Source organism: Sinocyclocheilus rhinocerous, unplaced genomic scaffold, assembly GCF_001515625.1.
Source record: "Sinocyclocheilus rhinocerous isolate Xijiao unplaced genomic scaffold, SAMN03320098_v1.1 scaffold4023, whole genome shotgun sequence".
Classification (NCBI taxonomy): domain Eukaryota; kingdom Metazoa; phylum Chordata; class Actinopteri; order Cypriniformes; family Cyprinidae; genus Sinocyclocheilus; species Sinocyclocheilus rhinocerous.
This window is the reverse complement of record NW_015667282.1, coordinates 278582-295758: the sequence shown is the minus strand read 5'-3', so window position 1 is coordinate 295758 and position 17177 is coordinate 278582. Positions and strand designations below refer to the sequence as shown.

General features: G+C 36.4%; 1 protein-coding gene across 1 annotated transcript in view; it reads left to right on the top strand.

Annotated features, from left to right (window-relative positions):
• The first annotated feature begins 1570 nt into the window (after positions 1-1570).
• Positions 1571-17177, top strand: part of LOC107733589 (histone deacetylase 7-like) — a 25511-nt gene continuing 9904 nt past the window's right edge. The window contains exons 1-12 of the mRNA XM_016545268.1: positions 1571-1623; positions 9159-9261; positions 9672-9732; positions 9827-9918; positions 10074-10184; positions 10319-10422; positions 11489-11582; positions 11675-12157; positions 12990-13126; positions 13225-13449; positions 13541-13596; positions 14175-14262. Coding sequence (XP_016400754.1) covers positions 9159-9261; positions 9672-9732; positions 9827-9918; positions 10074-10184; positions 10319-10422; positions 11489-11582; positions 11675-12157; positions 12990-13126; positions 13225-13449; positions 13541-13596; positions 14175-14262 — 1554 coding nt within the window. The 5' untranslated portion in view covers positions 1571-1623. The remainder of the gene's footprint in view (positions 1624-9158; positions 9262-9671; positions 9733-9826; positions 9919-10073; positions 10185-10318; positions 10423-11488; positions 11583-11674; positions 12158-12989; positions 13127-13224; positions 13450-13540; positions 13597-14174; positions 14263-17177) is intronic.

The window sequence follows — 17177 nt, the reverse complement described above, 5'->3', positions numbered from 1 at the left end:
CAGGAAGCTGGTCTGTCACTGACAGATGGAGGTGGGCACGGAGAGCTGAGTTAATTTGGGCAGAAGGAGTGTTGAAAGCCGAGCTGAAGTCCACAAACAGGATCCTCACATAAGTCCCTGGTCTGTCTAGATGTTGCAGAACATAATGCAGTCCCATATGGACTGCATCATCCACAGACCTGTTTGCTCTGTAGGCAAACTGAAGAGGATCCAGCAAGGGTCCAGTAATGTCCTTCAGGTGGGCCAGCACTAGTTTTTCAAATGACCTCATGACCACAGACGTTAGAGCCACAGGCCTGTAGTCATTAAGTCCTGTAATTTGGGGTTTCTTTGGGATGGAGATGATGGTGGAGTGTTTGAAGCATGAAGGGACTTCGCACAGCTCCAGTGATCTGTTGAAGATCTGTGTGAAGATGGGGGCCAGCTGGACAGCACAGGATTTAAGACATTTTAAGACATTTTGTTGCTTTGCCACAGTTTTTGTTTTATCCAGCTGTTTATTCAGTGCACCTTATCACATCCTAGTGAAAGACAAGTCAGAAAAAAAACAGAATTGTGATTATTTTAAAGAGGGGTGATTCTTTTCTATACCCACTGTATCCATATGATAACTTTATTGGTAATTACAGGACACATTAAGAAAAAAATTGCAATTGCTTACCCCACTCTGCCCGTACTCTATATTGTTGAGTGTTAGAAGGGTACCTTATACCAAACCATGCATTAATGTATCTTGAATATGATGTATGCTTGCTTACTCATATAATATATGGATGCCTGAGATTCACAATAGGTTATGAGAGATTAATTGCAGTTGTAAAACGTGTGTAGTACACAAAGCTGACAAAAATATACACCATAGGGCTATAAACATTTTTGTGTGCATTAATTTGCATAGATATGATGAGGGTAAGACCATCGAGTTCACGTCCATACTAAAATAAAATAGTTAAACTCACTTGCATTTCATTTTATGGTCACTAGATGGAGATGTTCTACACAATCTAGGCAATCGGCCTGTGGGATAGACTGGTACTGTCTTGAAGAGTGTCAGGTGTGTGTGCTAAGCTGTTACTTTTTTACTTCTCAAGCCATCTTGAAACGGTCAGGAGATCTTTTAAAATGGCAATCAACAGAGAGGATGCTTCGATATGCTGTTTAGAAGGTACCCTATTAATAATTAAAATCCCAAATAATAGATTGATTGGCAGTGTGATAATCTTCATATTTTTTGCTATGTGGGGAACTCTTTTTTTATTTATTTATTTATTTTTTTTATAAAGGGATAATGAGAAGTTTGCAACGTAGGATTAGGAAACGAAAGGCTTTAAGGCTTCCTCAAATATTAGAATGCAAATGATGGCCGCTTTAGTATCAAATAATATATGATTTGAATAATTATTTTGTGTTTTTGGACCTTTAATCTGTTTCTTTTATGAACACTGCTTTTAATTAGTATTAGTTAGTATAAGTTTTAATTTGGAGCTGTATGTTATCTGGAATTTGCAGATTGTTTTGTGAAACTCCTTTGGAAGAGATTAATTGTTACAGACTATAAATTCACTTGTGAGTTTATAGGTGGCTCGTGGCCTTTCCAGTATCGCAGACAGCAGATGTATCAAGGTAACAGCAACATTTGACATGTACAAACATATCGTTGGCGGCATCCGAATATGCATAGCTTGATACCCTATAGTAGAAATGAAGTATTTGAAATTGCATACTGTCTAGTACTACATTTGGTTAGAAAAATATGTTCTATGTAGTATGAATATGGGTAGTATGAATGTAATTTGGATGCACTTCATCTGCTATGTTGTCATTGTCACAGAACCTACCAGCGCTGCTTCTCTTCACTGCCCTTAAGAACTCCTCCCCGTGGCTTCATGGGATAGTAGGGAAGGTACTGTTTTTCGAATAATATGAATTCAGCCAAACTATTCATTTCGTGTACTGTTTTTCGCATACTAAAAAGTATGGAAGTAGACATTTAAATGCAGCGATTGTCTTCAAGTTGTTGTCATATTGAGGAAAATAGATCTGAGAGCAACTACTGAACCAATATTGGCTGGAAGGAATGGAAGTGAGATTGAAATTTGAGAGTTGGTTTTTGGCTAACAGCGGTAGTTCTCATCTTTTGAGCACCTCTCAGATATCCTACAGAGCAGGCGTTTTTTTCTAGCTGCATGAGTACCTTCAACTCATTGTGGTGAGTGTGTGTGTGAGAGAGAGAATGAGTAGAGAATAGAGTTTTATCAAGGCGCACATTCACATGACGGTCGTTAGCAGAGCGTAGGTTGATTTTCGTTGCCATGCAGGGAACAGAAGATAAGAGGTGCCTTGTGCCACAGAGTAGATGGCCGGTCGTTACCTCGAACCCAGGAGGAGAAGGGAGGGGAGACTGAGCCGAGGTCAGTGAAGCTATGATGAGTGGTAGATCTCACCTCAGGAAACTGACTTCAAACGGTCTCCAAAATCAGAGACGGGCCTTTTTTATATCTCTCCAGGCCTTGCTTCGTGTTTTCGCACAGGAGGCCCTGTATCATCAGCACTTTAAAGAAGACCTTTCAGAGTCTTTAAAATAGTTCTCCAAACATTGGTGTCTCCTAATGCTTTCATAAACTTGCATGAACTTGCATGAGAATGACTTTTGCATTTGACCTTTGAAGCAAATCCTACATAAATCTAGAATGCATAAAATTACAGTAACAAAGTAACAAAATTACAGAGGAGGTATTCAATGAGGTGACAAAGTCATGTCTTATGTTGAACTTTATTAGTAATAAATTGATTCTGGGTATTGGTTATTATAGTAAGTTTCTTTATAGACTATTATATTGAAGTTTTCTCGACAACAAAGCTATTTAAACCTTTCACTGTTACTGCCTAGGAAAAAAGTTCATTTACTGACTTTTAGTAACAACATAGTAAAAAAATAACTATAGTGGGAACCTGTTGTTTACTGACATTGATTTGAGAAGAATTCTCAAGAATATTGTTTTGAAATATGAAATGTCAAGTAAAGTTAAAAAAAGCCATCTTTTTGGAAAACAGTTCTTATTTAAAATCTACCATTACACAGTTGAAACTAACGGTAACACTTTAGATTAGGGAACACTACTCACTATTAAATATATTGCTTATTAGCATATAACTAACATATTGGCTGTTTATTAGTACTTATAAAGCACATATTAATGCCTTATTCTTCATGACAATATTTTAGATCCCTTAATCCTACCCCATAACTAAACTTAACTACCTTACTAAATATTAATAAGCAGCAAATTAGGAGTTTTTTGTGAGAAAACTTAGTTAATAGTGAATATGTGTTCCCCTATCTAAAGGTTTACCAAATTAACATGAATGCACTCAGGTTTTATTTTTTGTGTTAACAGGTTTACCACAAATATATTGAGAAATGTTGATCCCCTAAAATTCACAGAATAGAATGAGTTTTGGGCAAGCTGACCTAAAAGGGTAGTTGTGTGTGTGTTTTAGTGTGTAAACATGGGTCTAAATCAGGACGGGGTGCTGCAAGTCTTTTAGATAAAGTTGTGTAAAAGCTGAAAAATTAATGGTTGTCTTATCAGCTCCTGTCCCCTCTCTATTTCTGTCTGGGTATTAATACTGTGGGTGTTTGCTGTAAAGTTGCTTTGCAATGATTTGTATCGTGAAAAGAGCTGTACAAATAAACTTGACTTGACTTGACTTGACTTGTTGCCTTGGAAGAATGCCCTAGCTGATATGAGTTTCCTGGTGAACATCAACGTACAGTCTACTTAGAATTTTGTTAACTTTACTGTAAGCATTCCAAACCAGGTGTTTGCCTAAAAACACAGTCTGCATTCTATTCTTTTGTAATGAGTACAATTTGGAACATCCGTTGACAGTGTTTCTTGAATCAACTGAAAAGGTGCTGCTTGAAGTATAGGCCTCAACGATTTAAAGGAATAGTTCATCCAAAAATAAGAATTTGCTGAAAATGTACTCACACCTCAGGCCATCCAAGATGTAGATGAGTTTGTTTCTTCGTCGTAACAGATTTGGAAAGATTTTGTATTACATTACTTGCTCATCAAAGGCAGTGAATGAGTGCCATCAGTAATACACAAGTAATCCACATGACTCCAGTCTATCAATTAACATCTGTGTGCTTTTAAGAAACAAATCCTTTATTACAGCATTTCTTTTATTCCAACTTTAATTCCATAATCCCATGGAAAACAAAAAAAAGTTTTGTTTTCACTTGAAAATGATGCTTGACCAGTGCATATTTCTCTCCTGATTCAGATGAGATTTTTTTTTTTAGTGGAGAAAGCAATATTATGGATGGAGGACTGTCTATACTGTCCCCAGTCAAGGCAAAAACAAAAATTTAAAAAAATAACCCTCCTAAAGTGTTCCTATGCACATTTTATTCAAATGTAATATTATAAATGTATTAATTATTTGCTAACAATTAGATTTATGTAATAATTATTTATTTGGAAATATGTTAATGACAGGCTACATGAGATTCACCTGCGACATCAGTATGGCATTTAAAACCACTGCAGGGCCATTACCAACCACCTCGCACCTACTTTACAAAACACTTCAGATCAATGAAGTTCCCCCTTTTTTGCTGAACATCCAACCAGGGTAACCAAGTTCCAACAAAGTTCAAACATTAGTATGCACTTAAAGCATAGGCTAAATATTTACTGTATTAGATATATCATAAAAAAGAATGATTTTACATGCAGACATTTTAATGTTATATAGCCATTACCCATTAAAGATGGGCAATAATAAAGATTTTAAAAATAGGCTTGTGTGTAATAATAGTAAATACAGGATGTTAGAAGTCAATTTAGAGTTATTAAACTCAGCCTTCCCACACAACAAGTGGAAACCTCCTGCTGCATCATGTCTCCTCAGTTTGGTTTGTGCTCAGAATGTCATTGTGTCAGTGAAATGTCATTTACACACAAATACAGACACAGATACACAGACTTGGGCAAATGGAAAGGAATGTGGCGAGGTCAGCAGGGGTATTTACTGGAACAGCATAAAAAATAGTTTTCTTATATTCAGAACATGAAGGACACCAATGAGCTCTGCTCATTTTGTAAGTGAGTTAGGGGATGCATTTGCAGGTGGTTGTGCAACTGGCCTGGAGTAGTTCGTATATGGGGCGGCCTGCTCATGTGTGTTTCTGAGTAAAACCACATTGTCCTCACTGCTGTCTCAGCAAAGGGCCCAGGTATCTGCAGAGACAAACCTGGATAGAGAGCACAAACAGAGAATGAGAAAGTCTCAATGAAGGGGGGTGAGGTCAAAGTTTCCTGTAAAGCGGTAAAGCAGGTGCAAAACCAAACACAGACAGATAGTACATTCACACAGGAGCACTATATGCATGTTGAGCTCCAGTGTACAAATAAGGGCCATTAAATATCATCATGCAAAGTTAATAACAAATAGTTTGATTATATAAATAGCAGTTTTATCATTAATTTGATGCCTGTTTGGCTCAAAATCTCTCAATTTTAATGTTAACTACATTTGTCTACTACCATCAATTGTTAAGAGCTGTGATTATAGATTTTAAGAAAGGACATTGAATACAAGGACTTCCACAGGGTGCATTTGTGACTTCCAGATTTCTAACGAAAACTCACTTTTGACCAGTGTTGGGGAAAGTTACTTTTAAAAGTAATGCATTTCAATATTGCGTTACTCCCTAAAAAAGTAACTAATTACATTACTTAGTTACTTTTTAATAGAAAGTAATGTTACGTTACGTTATTTTTTCTCATCTGGGCTGGGCTCATTTTTCTCTTTTCAGCAATAAAAAAAAGGAAGCACAAATGTTATGTTTATCTAAAGTAATTTTTGCTTATTAGTATGGTTGAATTGGATCCTTGAAGGTCAGCAGCAAAGACACTGGTTAATAAAATGAGATTAAATGAATAAAGGATGTTTGTGTTATTTAACATATTGAATTATTGCAGGTTTGCGTCATATTCTGAGTTTGCATTTCACTGTTTTTATTCATTTTGAGGAATACTGAATCTGTTTTTATGCAAGTGTGATGAGTAAATGCATGTTCACATTTAGTCTAGAACTACAGTAACATCATGTTTCCACAGCGCACACAACACCTCTGCACTTACTCCCGATTTCTCTCAACATAAGGACAGGAGAGCTCTCAGGCAATACATGGGAAAACAAAGTAACTGCATTACTTATTTGAAAAAGTAACTCAGATATTTCCTTGTAAATTAAAAAGTAATGCGTTACTTTACTAGTTACTTGAAAAAAAGTAATCTGATTATGTAACTCACGTTACTTGTAATGCGTTACCCCCAACACTGGTCCTCACTGTATGAGAAGTTCATGAATCAGCCAAATTATGTTTTGCAATAAATCTTCTGATATCAACTGGCTTGTGTGGGTTAGAGGTGAGGTTGAGGTTTAAGCTTAGCAAATGTCATCACGGCTAAATATAAACCATTGCATCCAAGAGATGTCCTTATTTACATAGCGAAACTAACATGTTTGTGTTGATGCCTGATCGTGTAGACCGTCCACCGGAAATGTACAGCTAATCCATGTTACAATTGTTACTCATCTTACATTTAGTGATATTGTATAAATTAGGGTTTTCTCACTTTTATATCTTTCGACTTTCCTCTCTTTCCTCTCTTTGTGCCCTGCCTTCCTTATCTATCAAATACACATTACTTTTATGTGACTCTGGTAGCAAACCATTATGCAAGCCGGGCCGGCTATTGCAAAATTAAGATATCCATCATTTGCATGCACAACTTAGGGATTTCAAATGAAATCATTGTTAAATTTATTAGTAGAGAGAAGCAAACAACTGTTGATGTAGTGAGAAGAGAGGAAGCTCAGCAGGAGGGGCTTCAGGGAGGGCAGTGCGAAGTGTAGCTAGATGTCACTCAACAAAATCACACCTTTGGAGTTCGCTGTAGTGCAGGGCTGGTGTTATATGCATGTGCTTTGAATCTAGATTTGTGTAGTTCTGCTTTTCAGTGTGTGATGTGGACTGCCAGAGAGTGCAAATACCATGTTATTTGTCTTTTTCAGGTGAGCATTTGATGCCTGGAAAAATATGAGAGGTAGAAAAGCTATGCAGACGTGACAGGTAAGAAATTCTCGTGTGTTTAAACTTTATTTGCTTTGTTTGGTTGCCATGTAGAGTTTTTGCATGAACTGCCACATCACGTTTACTGTAATATTATAGTAGTTTGGGAGATCAAATACAATGACATATATTCACATACCTAGATAGATGTGTAATGTAGCAATCCTTATTGGATTTAACTATTGGTCAGTTTAAAAATAGAGACTTTTTAAGTCTTTTTGTGAAAGTTTTTTTGGTTTATTAGTCTTTCATCATATAAACACGTCAATCACCTAGCCTGCTATTTGTGTGTATAGCGTGACTTCACAAATGCTTGAAAGACTAAAAGTGTGAGTTTTGCACTTTTTAGTCTTTCAACTGGTTTTATTCATTAAATCGTAAAGGATGGATAAATAAGCTTTTAAGCTCCAGAACTTTTGGAAGTTAGACCTTTCTGTCCTTTGATGCTTTCCTGCTTTGAGAAAATGAGTTGGATCAAACTTTGGAATGATTTTGATTGAAATGTTTCCCAAGAGCCATTTAAACCAAATATAGGTCAGGCAAATTGTACGATGAGCATAGCATACCAAACTTACAGAAATCACCCCTAAATCAAACAAAACAAAATCTAATTTTAGCTTCAGGAAGTGGATGGGTTTCACTCTATTCGTTTTAATAGAGCACTTCCTTGTCAGCTGGAGGGTTACCATAGTGATCCAGCGCAGATTGAGTGCAGCATGGTTTCTGCGGTAGCATACAACGAAATGGTGATGATGTTTCGGTATGTTGAGTGAGTTCAAAAAAAAAAAAAGTACAATTTTTTTTTTTAAATACAGAGGATGCCACTACAGAAACTGAAAAGCAATTTAACGTCTTCTCACTTTAGGGGAAATTTTGTGAACTATTTTTAACTATATTGTTTTTTTTATTGGAATATAAAATAAGCCCTGCATTGCTAAACTCTCAAGGGAGGAATCCCATATGGAATAACAATATTGTAAACAGTGAAGCTCAATGAAATATATTTTGAAATTGAAAATATATTTACTTTCAACCTTCATATACCATAATATATTTCAATATGTATTTCAGGGTCAAGAAAATACATTTGCATTCTTACAGGCGCCTACATTTAGGCTTTATTCATTACATATTTTTATTCAAATGTGTGATATGTTCACACATGTTATAGACAACAAAAAGTTTTTTTCTTTAAATGTTACATGTGAATGTATTATATTTTCTATGGAGGGCAATATGTATATTAAATGCTTTTAAAAATATATATTTATATATTTTAAATATATTTGAAGTTCATTTTAGTAAATACATTTTGGCCATTTTTTGTATATTTTGAAATATATTAAACATGTATTAGATTTTTTTATTATTATTATTTATTTATGTGTTTATTTTTGTGCACTGTTGTCTGCTTGAAATTAAAGTGATGTCGAAATCTTCAACTCCTAATTCAAAAAGATAGAAAAAAGGAAGCATTTTATTTTAAACAGCAAATAAGTTATAACAATATTGAATACATAAAAGGTAGGATAATCTCTGTGTGTGTTACATTCAAAAAAGTACACTCCTTTTTTCTTTAATTTAATTAATTAATTTATTTTGTAGACATTGAGGTGAAAGTAATTGTTGTGTAAATGTTATACTATATCTGCTGATCCAGATGACACCAGTTCTGTCATTTAACATGCGCTAACATGATTGCAAATTAAAGGATTAAAGGTACAACCAAACAATAACTATATATTACTCATCATATTATAATTAGTGTCATTAAGTGAGAAATATCGCTGTTCATTTGTAACTTGAGTCAAATGCATTTGGTATTCTTGACGTCCAGACACTGCCATTGATAATAATCCACTTGCAGCATCTGAATCTAAAACTTTATTTAAAATTACAAATATGATATGGGTATCTACAAAGACCCACACTGGTGTTAGCTTGCATACTGCAGTGTAATTCCGGAACACTGGAACTGACATTTTGTCTCATCCTCATTATGCAGATGTCTGAACATCAGCCCAGGAAGCTGGAGCGAAGGAGGGAGAGCACACAAGAGGGAAAACGGCCATTTAACCAGCTTTTGAATATAAAGAAGAGTGAACAGAGTACTGTCATTACTCTCATGTTTTTTTTTTGTGTGTGTGCTTTTTTTAAACAAACATTCATTTATTGTATACCAGTGTCAGAAATGAACTTTTTTTAATTAAGGGGTGATGTGCGTGTGTATATATATTTATTTATATATAAACAGAGAGGGTTGTCCATTTATCCCTTATATTTATAATTAATTAAATTGTAACTGAAATTCTCACTACAATGTCTAAACCCATACAGGCCTAGAATATTATGAATTCAAATGTCAGATAAAAGAGGTTTTTTTTTGCCCCTGACATCTGTGCATTTTTTTCACCAAGCCTTGGTTAATTTCTGACCCTGTTGTATTCTGTTATTTCATATGGTGTTTCTAAAAACTCCGTCTGGACTGGTTTGATTTGATAATTGTTGTGACTGGCAGGTGCCGGTGCCAGTGACTGGGTGAAACGAAAGCTAAATCAGCATATTCGCAATAAACACAGGTTAGAAACAATAAAAACCTGCTAAAACTTGGATCTAAGATTGCATTTTAATTGTGGAGTTGGAGTCATTTATATCTTTTTTTTTGTTGTTCAGGAAATTTGAAAGTCAGGATCCAACCCAGGTCCGTGCATCCAACATACCTGAATCTCCTTATTTTGAGGAGGACAATCCATTAAGAAGAACAGGTGACAAATGTACACATTCGCACTAACATGTGAGCTTGTACGCATACACAAGTGAAATGAGTAGAAATCTGAGAACTTTTACATTATTTAATCGATGGTGGTCTTCACATGTTTATACGTTAAGCACATTTGTGTTTGTGCATGCTTGTGAGAAGCCTCAGAGCCCATTCTGAAGCTGCGACCAAAGAGAATTGCATCGGGAAGACAGAACCCACTGCAGCGTAAAACCAGTGCGCCCCCTGCTGTCAGAGCATCTGACTCTATGGGTATATAATAACTTAACACTGTTGTAAAATTAAATAAACCAAAGGTATAATCAAATTATTTGCTGTGAATTGGGTTGTAATTTTGTTCCATCATCTTTAAGACACTGTAGTGACCTGATATGTGTATTTTGTAGGGGGATCTTCCAGTTCTACTTCAATATCCATAGGAAGTTCATCACCAGATAAACAGATGAGCCGTCAAGAGTCACAGACCTATAACACATCAGCACCACACGAGGTCTGTTACTGGTTTCTCTCTGTCTCTCTCTTTATATATATTTTCTCATATGAGTAAAAGATGGTTTAGGGCTCCAGGCAAAATATTTTTTGTAGTTTATTTTCTTCCTTTTACAAAGCTGACGTTGTGACTGTGTAATTAAAGTAACCAAACTTTGTATAAAGATTATTTATGTTTTTGTTTTTTTGTCAATTATGGGATGGATGAGTGTTGTGATTGCCTAGTAATTTTTTTTTTTAATTGATACTTTGTTTAATCATCAGTGGTTCTCAATTGTTTTGATTCGAAGGCCCCTCATTGTCCAACACAATATTAGTAGGCCCCCCATACTGGTATTTCTGCTGTAATTATGACAACACTACTTGTTTTCATTTTTTTTTAATTAACAGAAACTGGGAGTGTTGAAATATATATGATATATATAATTAAACTGTATTTTTTGTGAAGATTTTGTGACTATAAGATTCAAGATTCTGTATGTTTGTCAGGGAAAAAATAAGATTTTTTGTGTGTTTCCAGAATTTTAATTAAGTTTTAGTTGATATTTTTTATATAATTAAATAATTTAAAATTGTAAAATGGTTGAACTACTGATGTAGTAAATCTAGCATGTATTTTAAGCATGATTATTAAAAAAAAAAATTCTGATTATTTAATGTACTTTTGTAATGCTATATTTTTTGTTATATTACCGTCATTCATTTATAAAAACTAGTCAACATACAATGTTACTAATGCAGCTGCTGAGGGCATTACTGTACATTTGAGATCATTCTCTCTTCTGACTGATGTAATCCATCTCTTTTTTTGAAAGTTGTGAAAATACATTTTTTGTGGAATAGTGGAATTTTTTTGTTTTTTGGTGTTTGAATAAATGGGAATGCAAAACAAATATTTGCTATGCTCCAACAATTTACTATACTATAGTTTACTTCCATGTTCCAAACACGCAAGTGTGAAAAGGGTCAAGGGTCCATTGCAATTGTTTAAGAATTGTTTTAATGCTACGTTCAACCTGAACCTTGCTAATTCCTGATTGCAGCTACATTATTCTACTTTTCTTCAGGATGAATCTCCTCTACACATTGGCATGCAGAACCCCATGCTCTGGAATAGATATGCACAGCCCGTCTTAACCTTGTCTCCACCTGTTGTTGCAGGTAACACACATTCACTAATCTTGAGACCAAAAAATGTGTGTAAATGACAAAAAAAAAAAGCGTAATTTGCTATTTAATTTTGTCTCTCACAGTTCCTGGGCAATGGACAGTGATGTCTCATAGGCCTTTGAGCAAATCCCAGTCGGCACCTTCTTTTATTCAGCACATCCACACTCAGACTGTTATGATTACACACCCCACGTACCAACAGCAGACATTCCAGCAACACACTGAGACAAATGCACATTTGCAAGCAAACACACAGAGGTCTTGTTCAGAGGTTCATTGTAAGGTACCTTTTCACATGGTGCGGCCCGTGCCTTCTGTAGTGCTGAGAAGAGACAGAGGAAGAGGAAGAGAGGACTTACGCATACGGTCCCAATCGCTGCATGAAAACTGTCGCAGTAATCGACTGGGAGTACTGCACAACAGTGAATGCTGTGATGAACAAAACAGAATGTATCACCGGAACCTTGCGCGTATGCATTCCTCTCCAGACACCTTTAAAAGAAGTCTGTCTTTACATTTTTCCTCACCTCTAGCCCGGGATGTCAGGAGAAAAGCAAATACTACAGGTAGGAGGAATGAGGGTGTCAAAACAAAGTATAGCCATAATGCTTTTGAGTGTTTAAAAAAAAAAAAAACTTAAAGAATTAAATGTTTCTGCACAATTTCTAAGTCACTAATCAAATAAGTCCGTTTGTGTCAATGAGTTTTCTGGTTGGATGTTCTAGCTTCCATTGAAGTACAAGATTTGCATCATTCTCAAATCATGCTGAATAACATCATCATTGGGATTTATTTACACAAACTTCATGCAGCTCAAATATTGTTTTTTCAATGCAAAATGTTCAATTAAATATGTTTGAGAACCTTTTTCACTAGTGGTCTTATAGACCTTTGTTCTCCACTGTTCATATTTATATTTAAGGAATATCACAAGAAAAGTCATAAAGTGCAGTTTTTCAGACCAGCAGTAAGTGTAATATTTAAACTTGTAAACTATAACAAAAAATTATATTGAGGAACATAAAGTTTAGATACAATATTGACATCTGGTTGGGGTGTCTACTACAATTTAATTAATTGCACTGTATATATAATGTGGCGATTAATTAATCGAATGAATCGCACATCAAATTTGACTGAGAAATTACCCCCAAAAGATAATTTAAAGTCATTATTGAGTTCAATGAGAAAATCTTCAAAATAGCATCAAAAAGTAGCTTTAGAAAATAATATTATGTTCTGCTGTGGCTTTATACGTAATATTTTCATTTGCAAAATTGAGCAAAAACACAATATTGTGTCTAAAATATGACACAATATTAACTTTTATATTAACATGGTAATTCTGCAGCCCTAATATATATTTATGTTTATTTTAAAGTATATTTGTGTGTGTAGGTTTGGTGTTGGACTATAAGATGCTGCAGCATGAGTGTAACTGTGGAGATGGGACTAACTTTCATACTGGGTATGCTGGCAGAATTACGAGTATCTGGTCAAGATTGCAGGAGTGTGGCCTCAGGAGTCAGTGTAAGGTAAACAATGCTGAACAGCTCATAAAGCTCTAAATATTATTGCAGTGGTGAGAATTTACTTCCATGTGTGTGTGTGTGTGTGTGTGCTTGTCTCTTAGTGGGTTAAAGGCAGGCCGGCCACGTTTGAGGAACTACTGTCAGTCCATTCAGAACAGCTTATTTGTTCGTACTCTGGGTTCTCAGAAAGTACAGCTTCCATACCATATCGAAGTCAAACAGACCTTGATACAGTATTGAATAGTTCCTGCAGTGCAGCAATACTGAAGATGGCAGTCGGCAATGTGATCGAGCTGGCTCTGCGTGTGGCTGGAGGAGAGCTAAGGGTGAGAATCCCATAGTCCACAATTCCTTCTCCTATAACCACAGAGCATTGACCAGTTCAGATTCTTACTTCTTTTTCTGACTCATCCTCAGAATGGGTTTGCTGTAGTGACACCTCCAGGACACCATGTATCACATTCTCAAACATAGTGAGTTTCACTTAATACAACTGCAGACACATTTTTCGATCCAACATGAAATGGCGTTCTTAACAGGATGTTCAGCAATGAATACTTTTATTCCACAAAGACACATTAAATTGGTCAAAAGTGACAGTAAAGACTTTTACATTGTTACAAAAATTATATTTTATTTTATTCTATTCTATTGTAAGCAGGACAACTGTTTTCAAATTGATTAAAAAAAAAAGTTTTTTTAAGCTCCAAATCAGCATAACATGATTTCTGAAGGATCATGTGACAGTAAAGATTGGAGTAATGGCTGCTGAAAATTCAGCTTTGAAATCACAGGAATAAATTACATTTGAAAAATATATTAAAATAGAATCGTTATAAAAAATTGTAATAATATTTCACAATATTATTGTTTTACTGTATTATCAAATGAATGCAGCCTTGGTGAGCAAAAGAGACTTCTTTGAAAAACATAAAAAACAGCTTACAAAATCTAAACTTTTCAATGGTAGTGTATGCAGGTAAATAATGCTGTGTATTGCTATGTTTTTCTTTTTCTTTTTTTTTCCTCTCTCATTCTCTCTCTCTTACAGTGGTTTCAGTATCTTTAATTCTGTGGCCATTGCTGCTAAACAGCTTCAGGAGCGATTAAACGCTAAAAAAATCCTTATAGTAGATTGGGTAAGACACACACACACACACACACAGTATTTGCCTTAGATATATTTCATCACTTACATGCATTTGCAAATACTGATAAAGGGTATTGACCATAATATGCCCATTTACTTTTTTTTAAAGTTAGAATTTATATGGAGTGGGGATAGATAGAATTTATATGGAGTGGGGACAGAGTCTTGTATAAACAGGCCAAATACACACCGACAAAGAAGATCAGAGTGGCTAAGAGAAACTACTCCGAAAAGCTGAGAAACCAGCCAATGACTCTGCATCAGTGTGGAGAGGACTGAAAGACATCAATTACAAAACACCATCCCCCAGCATTGTGTTGAATCAACAACTGGCCAATGATTTGAATGAGTTCTATTGCAGGTTTGAAAAACCCTGTCTCAAACCCCATACCCATTCTGACCTTCTCTCCTTGGATCTATTAACACCTCCAGCAACCCCCTTCTCCCCCACTCCTGCACTTCTGGTCTGTGAAAGAGATGTGCATCAGGTCTTCCCGAAAAAGAAGACAAGAAAAGCACCAGGCCCAGATGCAGTTGCCAAGTCTGTGTATTTTACCCGACTTTGGGCTGTTTTTTTTTTGTTGCTTTTGTTAAGTCGCGTAAAAAAAAATCACGGGTTGCGGGGTTGTGTTTTTTTGGGCTTATTTAAAAAGTATGGTTGCTTGTTAGGAAAACCTGAGAAGCAACTTTGTTTCGTTACATTTATGATCACTGTTTTTTCCAATATATTATTGACACTGTCTGCTCGCAGCTAATAGCCAATCAGGGCAATAATAAAAGTGCTGTAGCGTAATTCGTCATCGCACATCGCGTTTAACATGCAGACATGTGACATTGTAATCCAAGCGATGATGGTTAATAGACGTAAATAGACAAACAACGCCACCAACAGAGATGTACAGGAAACATGGGAGCAGGTGAACGGTGCAGGGTAGGAAAGGGACCTAATTCAATTTGTAAAATATTTTTATAATGCATTAATAATTAAATCAACAAATAAGCAAGCAGTAATACTAATAGCAGATACATATGGTTCGAGTTTATTTTATTATAAATATGTGGCTATATTAAATCTCCCCTATTATATTAAAATAACTTCTGTTTTTGCTCTTCAGTTTCAGTTTACTATGTTGCAGGCTTATTTATTGATAATAAATAATATTGATGATAACAAATAATATAATAATATTGGGCTTGTTTTTGAAGCTGTGGTTGTTTATTTATCTTGTGAGAGTTGGCAACACTGCCCAGACGGCGTTACACCAGCCTGTCTGAAATCCTGTGCTGTCCAGCTGGCCCCTATCTTCACACAGATCTTCAACAGATCACTGGAGCTGTGCGAAGTCCCTTCATGCTTCATACCCTCCACCATCATCCCCATCCCAAAGAAACTCAAAATCATAGATCTGAATGACTACAGACCTGTTGCTTCAACGTCTGTGGTCATGAAGTCATTTGAAAGACTGGTGCTGCCCACCTGAAGGAAATTACCGGATCCTTACTGGACCCCCTGCAGTTTGCTTACCGAGCAAACAGGTCCATGGATGATGCAGTCAACATGGGACTGCACTACATCCTGCAACATCTGGACAGACCAGGGACTTATGTGAGGATCTGGTTCGTGGACTTCAGCTTGGCCTTCAACACTATCATCCCAAACATCCTCCTGTCCAAATTAACCCAGCTCTCTGTGCCCACCTCCATCAGTCAGTGGATCACCAACTTCCTGATAGACAGGCAGCAGCTAGTGAGGCTGGTAAAATTATCATTCAGCACTGGTGCCCCTCAGGGATGTGTTCTCTCCCCATTGCTCTTCTCCCTATACACCAACAATTGCATCTCTAAAGACCCCTCTGTCAAGCTCTTGAAGTTTGCAGACGACACCACACTTATCGGCCTCATATAGGACGGTGACAAGTCTGCTTACAGACAGGAGGTTAAAGAGTTGGCTGTATGGTGCAGTTATAACAGCCTGGAGCTGAACACGCTCAAAACAGTGGAGATGATAGTGGACTTCAGGAGGAACCCCCCTGCACTCCCCCCACTCACCATCATGAACAGCACTGTGGCAACAGGGGAGTCATTCAAGTTCCTGGGCACCACCGTATCTCAGGACCTCAAGTGGGAATTCCACATAGACTCCATTGTCAAAAAGGCCCAGCCGAGGCTGTACTTCCTTCACCAGCTAAGGAAGTTCCTACTCTGGAGTCATGGAATCCGTCCTCTGCACTTCAATAACTGTCTGGTTCAGCTCAATTACCAAATCAGACCTTAGAAGATTGGACCGGATAGTCTGTACTGCTGAGCGAACCGCTGGCACAACCCTCCCCACTCTCCAAGAACTGCACTCATCCAGAGTGAGTAAAAGGGCTGGCAAAATCATTCTGGACCCCTCACACCCAGCACACTTCCTCTTTGAACTGTTGCCGTCTGATCGGCGCTACAGAGTACTGAGCACCAGAACAGCCAGGCATAAGAACAGTTTCTTCCCTCAGTCCATCTCATGAACAGTTAACTTGGCAATAAACCTGTAATACACAGCACTATTTATACATTTATTTATTTAACACACCATACTTCTTATTCACATTTCCTTGCATTTGTACATATATCTGTACACAAATACCATATATTGTATATTTTTGCATACAGGTGCATCTCAATAAATTAGAATGTCGTGGAAAATTTACTTATTCTATTTTTACTGTCTGTCTTGTCACTGTAATCTGTTTGTGCTGTGGAAGCTTCTGTCACCAAAACAAATTCCTCATACCTGGAAATAAAGCTCTTTATGATTCTGATTCTGATATGCTAGAGGCACAAACATTAAAGGGGTCATATGACGTTTCTAAAAAAGAACATTTGTGTATGTATTTGGTGTAATGAAATGTGTTTATGCGGTTT